The 8,991-nt window shown below is 52.0% G+C and overlaps 1 protein-coding gene across 1 annotated transcript; it reads right to left on the bottom strand.

Moving 5' to 3' along the window:
* Positions 1-3,433: 3,433 nt before the first annotated feature.
* Positions 3,434-6,166, bottom strand: LOC109748683 (protein NRT1/ PTR FAMILY 5.10). Its single transcript, XM_020307706.4, has 4 exons — positions 5,770-6,166; positions 5,453-5,670; positions 4,841-5,331; positions 3,434-4,734 (listed from the first exon to the last, which is right to left on the bottom strand). The coding sequence occupies exons 1-4, from the start codon at positions 5,870-5,872 to the stop codon at positions 3,909-3,911; spliced, it is 1,638 nt and encodes a 545-aa protein (XP_020163295.1). The 5' UTR covers positions 5,873-6,166; the 3' UTR covers positions 3,434-3,908.
* Between the last annotated feature and the right edge of the window lie 2,825 nt (positions 6,167-8,991).

Here is an 8,991-nt window from a genome sequence, read left to right as displayed (position 1 = left end):
CCGGAGTAGGTTTGATGAGGATATGGTGAAGCCCCCGGTATAGCCAAGGTGACGGAGCAGGTCGGTAAGGAGACGTTTGCGGCTGCCATGTCAGCCGAGGTGTTGAAGCAGTTCGGCGTGATAGACATCGGCTTGAAGAAGTAACAGTGCGGCCATGCCAACGCAGGTCGTAACTTGTGACGCGGTCAATGCCGGCTTGATGAAGTAACCATGCGGCAATGCCGGTGTGCCCGCTCCGTATAATTCGTGGTGCCGCGATGTTGGTGATGATTTATCCTTTGTGATTCTGAACTTTTGTTCGGCTCGCCCAGATGATGATCCGAAGAAGTTGAGCTCGGCTCAACAAAGCGACGACGTGTCTAGTGTAGGTCGGTAGCCATGGAGCAATATTGCCGGACTGTTTTGACACCAGCGTGATGGTGAAGATTACCTCAGAGGAGGCTTAAAATTTTATGGGCACGTGTTTAAAAACAACGCACAATACGCTAGAAAAAAATTTCATCAAAAAGGTTGTCCAATATCCCGTTCATGAAGAAACATGAACTCGGTTCGGATTCGTATTCGCGCAGAAAACAGATCCGGAAATTGGTCCACTTATCGGAAGGTTCCCGGAGTTTGAACGGTCGGATCGAGCTGAAAGTTTGAGGGGTGGTAGATATAGGAATTCCGCAGAAGATGAACAGTTGGATCTTCCAAAGTACGTCTGAGCCAGACGCTGGACTCCTCGCCCCAAACTCGTCCAGGTTCCCGTCCAGATTCGACAGGGCTCTGGTATATCGTAGACCGCCGGAGATTCCTCCATCGAAACGCGACGAACTTTTACAGAGTTATTATATACTTAATTCCGCACAATTCCACTGAAGGGTTCGTCAAGACGACGCTCGAGGAGGCGGTGACGGCGGATAAAAACTCGCAGTCCAGAAAAACAGCACGGTCGCTCAAGGGCAATGTTGATGTTGAGCCACCGAGGTCCATGGATGATTGCTTCATGATCTTGAGAGAGATCGGAGTTGATGTTGATGAAGGTCATCGTCCGAACATGAGGATCTGACGCGGAGTGCAGTCCTCGGTCGAGCCAAGGTGACCAGTCGAGCCGGTGATGAAGATGCCGACGTCGCAGTTAATCTGCAGACGAGCCATTGATCCTTCGTTGATCTCATAGCGGAACTCTCAATGAAAGCACCATTGTCGGTGTCAAAACCGATAGATCTCGGGTAGGGGGTCCCAAGCTGTGTGTCATAGATCGATGGGTAACAGGAGACAGGGGACACGATGTTTACCCAGGTTCGGGCCCTCTTAATGGAGGTAATACCCTACTTCCTGCTTGATTGATCTTGATGAATATAGATATTACAAGAGTTGATCTACCTCGAGATCATATGTTGTGGTCTAAAACCTACGGGTATGATGAATAATGTCATAATCATCTATCGACTAGCCTGGCCTCGGCTTATATAATGTACCAGAGGCCTAGGATAACAAGAGTCCTAGTTGAATATGTCGGTGAAGAGGAGTCCTTATCTTGATCACCAAGTCTTGTGGAATCTTCCTCATGTATGTCATCGGCTGCCCGAGGTGGCCCATGAGTAAACGGCCATGGGGGTCCTCGGCCCAATCCACCTAGTCGAGAGACGACGTGGTGAGTACCCCCTAGTCCAGGACACCGTCAGGCAGCCTCTTGTACCTTTGCAAATTCAATCTCCTTCCTGGTTTTGTGTTTCTTGGTGGACTTGACAAATGTAGACCAAGAAGGGTAAATACCATCAGCAAGATAATAGCCCTTTGTGTACTGATGCCCATTCACCGTGTAGTTGCAAGTAGGAGCATCGCCACTAGCAAGTCTAGCAAACAAATGAGACCGATGCAACACATTGATATCATTGAGAGTACCCGGCAAACCAAAGAAGCAATGCCAAATCCATTAATCCTCGGATGCAATGGCCTCTAGCACAATTGTTGCATCACGAGACTTGCCACAATACTGCCCTTGCCATGCCTTCAGCAATTTTTCCAAGTCCAATGCATGCAATCAATGCTTCCTAGCATGCCCGGCCATCCTCGCTTCTCATTTGTCACCATCAACATTTTCATGTCTTCCTCGTTGGGTGCCTGAAGATAAACAGGACCAAAGACACGGATGATCACTTTGGCCAACCTACACACTGACTCAATTGTCAGCCGAAATGCCATATGCAATCACCCGCATAGCTGCCGAGATTTTTTTATATGCGCTAAAACCCATCAAGCCCGCAGCGTTTCTCCTTTGGGTAAAAAACCGAGAATTGGCCTCGCAAGCTTGTACTATTTTTACGAAGAGGGATTGGCGCATTCGATACCTTCTCCGAAAGAGGTGTGGCGAATACGACAGGGCGGGGGGGGTGCACTTGTGTATTCGCGGATCTAGAGGGCAATTTACCGCGCCCTTCAAAAAAAATTAAGGGTCAGGGGCATTTACGGGGTCTGTTCGTGCCGCATTTTCCGTCCAAAACTGTAAAGCGACGGTTATTTTACAGTTCGGTGCGATATAAGGGGTCTGCTAGAGATGCTCCTGAGGATGTGCCAGTATATAAGATAAGCTGCTCTCGTGTTCAAATATGAATCTCTCTTTGGAAAAAATTTCAAGAAACTTCCAATCTGTTCTTTTTCAATCATGGCAGTATAACGAATAACAGAAATAATAAAGTCTTCATTCAGATCTGTAGATCATCTAGGGACAACTACAAGCACTGAAGCGAGTCGAAGGCGCGCCGCCATCATTGTCCCTCCCTCGTCGGAGTCGGACACGTGTTGTAGTAGACAGTCGGGAAGTCGTCGTGCTAAGGCCCCATAGGACCAGCGCACCAGAACAACAACCGCCGCCGATGAATAATAACGTAGATCGATAGGATCCAACCCGAAGACACACGAATATAGACGAACAATAATTAGATCCGAGCAAAAATCCACCGAGGATAGATCCGCCGGAGACTCACCTCCACACGCCCACCAAAGATGCTAGACGCACCATCGAAATGGGGGCTAGGCGGGAAGACCTTTATTCCATCTTTAGAGAGCCGCCGTCGTCTCGCCTTTCTGAGCAGGACACAAATCCTAACAAATCTCAAATGAACGACTAACAATGGAGCCCTCCCGCCGGCCCTTGCCAGGATCCACCGCGTCCCCATCGCCCTAGGGCCACCGGAGACGAGGCGGACCTCCGGCGAGAGGCACAAACCCTAGCTTTTTTGGGAGGAGGCGGCAGCTGCCTGGAAAGTGGTTTTTCTCTTTGGAATTAGGTGGCTAAGCTTCAGATCTTTGGTTCGAACCTTGTTTTGTTGTGCAATTTTTTTATTTCCTTCTATTTCTCTCTTACACTCACTGACAGGTGGGGTCTGCCTATATAGAGAGAAGTCAAACTAACATGAACATGTGCAAAAGAAATCAGAATTTTCAATTTTTATTTGAAACCATACTGCTACATTATGTTCACATATTTACATAAGTCAGTGCGGCCATTTCTTTCGAAAACCATTGTAAATGTAAAGTTGTTCTGTGGTCACGCCATCGTCATCGGTGTAAAGAAAAAAAGAGATTCACGAAACTAGCACGCAGGACATATTTTTTATAGAAGAAGCCCATCTGAATAATATTGTGGAAATTCGCTCCCGACGAAAGTCGTACTCCGGTCTGCAAGAAAACATCACTGTGTCCTTACTACAAGGCTACAGCCAAGTACTCCCATCGTCGTCGGTGTAGCTTTGGAAAGCACGGACAAGCTTCACGTTACTGATTGTCCATGAAAATTGCACCGAACGGTCTGTGGTTGATAACAAAAATAAATGGGTTGATTCTGAACCTAAGTTTCTCCTTCATTTGTGACAGTTCTCTACTTGGACGGGTAGAAAATTTATCTATTCCCTACCATCGCATCACTGTACTGAAGCTGAATTGTTCCTTTTCTTGCCGACATAAACCCGTGCAAAGTGTAGGTAAGCAGAGAAGCCCAAGGCACTGAGCGCGGCCAGGAGCCAGAAGAAGTAATCGAGGTGCCCCCTGTTGAGATTGTTGGAGAACCAGCTCCCCCCATTGCTGCTAGTCACCCTGTCAATGGCGTACACGAGGAAGCTACTGATGAAGCAGCCAACCCCGGCTATGCTCATGCACAGAGCGATGCCCAGGCTGCGGAGGGCGTCCGGCACCTGGTCGTAGAAGAACTCCTGCAGGCCGACGAACGCGAACACGCCGGACAGCCCGGCCAGCAGGAACTGAGGAACCACCCACAGCAGGCTCATGGGGATGGGAACTCCAGGCTCATCCAGGATGCCATGGTCTGCCGCGATCGCGAGCCTCTTCGTCTCCACGAGCGCGGCGACGATCATCGCGACGATCGAGATCGCCAGCCCGACGCCGATCCTCTGCAGGACGGTGATGCCACGAGGGTTCCCTGTGTGCTTTCTAGCGAGCGGGACGAGGATCCGGTCGTAGATCGGCAGGAAGGTGAGGACTGCGGCGTGGCTCAGGTTTTGCAGGGCGGCGGCTGGTACGAGCAGGGTGCCGATCCTCCTGTCCAGTGTGCTCGCCTGCTTGGTGAACAGGGTCGACCACTGCGACAGGACGACGGCGTAGATCAGGCAGGTCGACCATATCGGGAACAGTCTGAGCAGCGACGCGGCTTCGTGAGGGAAATCTTTGGTGTTCTCCTTGGACGCCGACGGAGCATCAGCCAGCAACGGGAGTGAGTCGTCACCGGATAATCTGCATGTATGCCAAACGAGCGAGTGAACATTCAGTTTTTTCAGAAGAATTGGCTCAACTGAAGTGTTCTGAACTTCCGATATAATGAAAGAAAAAGGTTGATTACTTGGAACTGGAACACCATGACGAGTGCCAGGATTTAGCCCTCGTGGCGAGCAGTTCGCCGAGCTGCGCAAGCAGGCCGCCGTTCCTCTCCGGCGGATAGAAGCGGTAGGTGCTGGTTCCGAGCAAGAAGACGGAGAGGGCGAGCGCCATGGCGGCGCACGGGATCCCGAACCCGAACTGCCAGCTTACGCTCTCCTGGACGTAGTTCAAGGCCGAGATGGTGATGGTGTTTCCGCCGCTTGTGGCGAAGCACCACCAGTTGAAGAAGGAGCCCCTGGAGGCGAGCTCCTCGGGGTCGCTCTCGTCGAACTGGTCCGCGCTGAACGCCTGCACGCACGGCTTCTGGCCGCCGTAGGCGAATGCCACCAGGTAGAGGGAGACGTAGAAGAAGGCCACTTGAACGGTGGATGGGCTCGCCGAGCACTCTGCTGAGTCCGGCGTGCCCGCGCATGCCGCTGGTGGCGCCGACGAGACGGTGAGCATGGCTAGTCCCTGCAAACAGTCAGAAAAAATAAATCAATGAACCGTCTTCTATGGCAGGACTGGGGAAACAAATTCTTGCGAAATTGTTCGGTAGGAAGAAGCTAGTGCCGGCCCGGCTACACGTACGTACCAGGATGTAGAGGCCGGAGGCGTAGACGATGGTGCGGTACCGGCCGAGCCAGGAGTCGGCCACGGCGGCGCCGAGCAGCGGCAGCAGCATGGCCACGCCCGCCCACACGTTGACGGCGGCCGCGGCCGACGCCGTCGACTGCCCGAGCGGGCCTGTCAGGTAGGTGATGAGGTTGCTGGAGATGCCGGCGAACGCGAACCGCTCCGCGACCTCCACCCCTGCGTTCAATTCCGACCGTCACCAACGCGTATAGGCCGGCGCGCGCGCAAAACCTCTCTGCAACCGAGGAGGGGACTACAGTTTGGTCCGTGGCGTACCGACGACGAAGAGCGCGGCCGGCCACCGGCCGGAGGAGTGCCGCGAGACTGGGCGGCCACGGTGGTCCACGGCGGTCACCACCTCCGCTCCTGCCAATGCCATCCTCGCTCTGCTCTGCTCTGTCTCTTTCTCTCGTTTGGAATCTGGCTCCGAGGGCAACTAGAAATGGGCAGAGCTACACGAGGACATGGGTGCACAGTTGCACATCCATTATTTTTGGCAAAGAGTACACACGTATAATTCCATACATAGAACAACTACTAGAACTTCAATTTTTAGGGACTTTGCACATGCTGCAGCTAGACTGCTTATAGTACAGAGGTCAACAAGACAATGGAGATGCTACCCGGTGCTCCCATGATATTGCCATGGACATGTGGTGGAGCTGTTAGGAATAGTAAAAGTGTCATGGTTGATGTAATAACAAATTTTTGGTTTTGCAGAACATCCTGAACGTCTATGTCGTCGCATCTAATGGGGATCACAGAGGATTTTGACAGATTAACACGCAGTCCTGTCGCATCGCAGAACAGTTGTAGCAGTTTTAGAAGGTTATCTATTTCTGCGCGAGCGGGGTTTATGAAAATGATGACATCGTCGGCGTATAGACTTGTGCGCATCCGCGCCGCCGCGCCTGGGATGATACTCAGCGCGCCTGATCTGGTAGCGGCCTCCAGCATCCGGTGAAAGGAGTCGATGCAGAGAATGAAGAGCAGTGGCGAGAGGGGGTCGCCCTGCCGTAACCCTCGCATGTGCAAAAAACTTTTGCCCGGGACGCCGTTCAGTAGGCAGGCCGAAGAGGAAGTTGACAAAAGGAGCGCTACCCAATCTATCCATCGATGCGAGAAACCTAGTTTCTGAAGAAGTTCGATCAAATACTCCCATGATACACTATCAAAAGCCTTGGCAATGTCAAGCTTGAGTAGGAGGGCCGGTGTTCTAGTTCTATGCAGTGCCCGGACCGTATTCTGAACATACAGGTAGCTGTCGTGTATACATTTCTTCCTCTGAAAAGCAGTTTGCGCAGGAGAGATGATCCGATCAATGACAGTAGCCAATCTCATGGATAAAACCTTGGTGATGAGCTTTGCTACAGAATGTATTAGGCTGATGGGCCTGAAATCGGAAATTCTGGTTGCCCCATCTTTTTTTGGGAGAAGAGCGATCATGGCCGTGTTGAGCTCGGCGAAATTTCCATCAGCCAGCCTATAGAAGCTGTCAAAAACTGCCATAACATCGTCTTTGATCGTGGCCCAGCATGATCGGTAAAAAGTGCCCGAGAATCCATCGGGCCTGGCGCTTTTTCTGCTGGGGAGGCCTGAATTGCAGCCCAAACCTCCTGCGCAGAGAAAGGGTTGTCCAGTCCTTCGTTTTGCAGCGTTGGCATGTCAAGCTCGTCCCAATTGAGTGTTCCTCCTCTGTTCTCCTTGTTGCCCAGCAGGTTAGAGAAATGGTTGTGGATAGCCGAAGCTTTGTCTTCATGGGCAGTGGCAGTGATCGTATCAGTTTGCAGGGAGTGGATGAAGTTCTTCCTTCTCCTTGAATTGATCTTTGCTTGGAAAAAGGTTGTGTGTGCATCTCCGGCTTTGAGCCAAGTAATCCTGGAGGCTTGCCTTTTCCTTGCTCTTTCCACAGCCACCAGTCCAAGTGTTCTCATTTTAAGTTGCTTTCTCAGAAGGAATTCACTCTCTTCCCTTTTAGATACCTAGGGCTTCCTGTAACGATAGGGCGCATCAAGCTAGTTCACCTTCAGACCATCCTTGATAGAATTAGAGCGAGGCTCGCGGGCTGGAAAGGGAAGCTCTTGCCGCTGGCAGGCCGCCACGTTCTCCTACGCTGCGTGCTATCTACCATGCCAACCTTCGCGTTCACGGCGCTGCGAATACCAAAGAAGTTCATAAAGGAGATCGACAAGTCAAGACGGCGCTTCCTCTGGGCGGGAGACGAAGAAATCTCGGGCGGCAAATGCAAGGTTCGTTGGGCATCAGTGACCAAGCCGGAGCAACTGGGCGGACTGGGCATCCCTGACCTCAGCCGTTTCGCCCGGGCTCTACGGATGCGCTGGCTATGGCTCTCCTGGAGGCAGCCAACCAGGCCCTGGGTTGGCACCGGGACGCCATGCGACGCTGCTGATCGGGCTCTTTTCGTGGCCTCCACGGTGGTGACCATCGGGAACGGTGCTACTGCATCCTTCTGGTCGTGCTCCTGGCTGGGAGGGAGGCAACTCTGCTCGGCATACCCCGACTTGTTCGCCCGAGCCATCCGCAAGAACAGAAGCGTAAAGGAGGCCTTGACTGATGATCGGTGGATCCTCGACCTTCGCAACGGCGACTACAACAACATTGTGCATCAAGTGGTGCAGCTGGCAAGAGAGATCAGGCAAGCTCAAATCAATCTGGAACCGAAGGCCCCGGACACGATCAAATGGAAGTTCAACAGCTCGGGCAACTACTCGACAAGCTCGGCGTACAACGCACAATTCGAAGGCAATCAGACATGCAGTTTCAAAACTATCATTTGGAAGATTTGGGCTCCGAGGAAAGTGAAGATGTTCCTCTGGCTTTTGCGCCTCGACAGACTCTGGTGCAACGATCGCCTTCATAGGAGAGGATGGACGAATGGTTATTATTTTTGCCCCATGTGTCTGTGCAACCTGGAGACCTCGTTGCACCTGATCTGGGAATGTCCAGTGGCAATGCAGGCCTGGAACACCGCGGCCTCCTGGACGGGGTGCAGCTCTTTAAACCAGCAAGTGTGGAGCAGAGCTGCAACGACAACGGACAAAGTTCAGATGATTGTGGCTTCCGCTACCCCAGAACACAGGAAGGGCACGAAGACCATGATCGCCCTCATTTCCTGGCACATCTGGCTGGAAAGAAATGCATGCATTTTCAGGGGCAAACAAGCTGACGCTAGGCACATCATCAAAGCATGCCAGAGCGACATGGAGCAATGGCGACTCGCCGGCGCACGATGCATCCAGCAGCCCTTTGGGGAAGTGACGTGAGATATCTTCATGTGGGTCGTTTTAGCTTAGTTTTTCCAGATGGCCTGATTCTTTGGGCCCGAAGTAAGATGTATTGCCTCTCTTTTCCATGATCGCTTGATCAGCTTCTGTAATTTCTCCCTGCTAAATGAAATGAAAACCAGCTACGCTGGCCACTTTTCAAAAAACAAATTTTTGGTTGAGAGTGACGAAGGCTGGAAAGAGATGGCTGTGG

Source organism: Aegilops tauschii, chromosome 3, assembly GCF_002575655.3.
Source record: "Aegilops tauschii subsp. strangulata cultivar AL8/78 chromosome 3, Aet v6.0, whole genome shotgun sequence".
Lineage (NCBI taxonomy): Eukaryota > Viridiplantae > Streptophyta > Magnoliopsida > Poales > Poaceae > Aegilops > Aegilops tauschii.
This window is presented reverse-complemented; position numbering and strand designations above follow the sequence as displayed.

Coding starts and splice junctions, on each gene's coding strand:
- LOC109748683 (XM_020307706.4), bottom strand. CDS start 5,872: ATGGCATTGGCAGGAGCGGAGGTGGTGACCGCCGTGGACCACCGTGGC. Junction 5,671..5,769: donor GGCCGCGCTCTTCGTCGTCG/GTACGCCACGGA, acceptor AATTGAACGCAG/GGGTGGAGGTCGCGGAGCGG. Junction 5,332..5,452: donor CCTCCGGCCTCTACATCCTG/GTACGTACGTGT, acceptor GACTGTTTGCAG/GGACTAGCCATGCTCACCGT.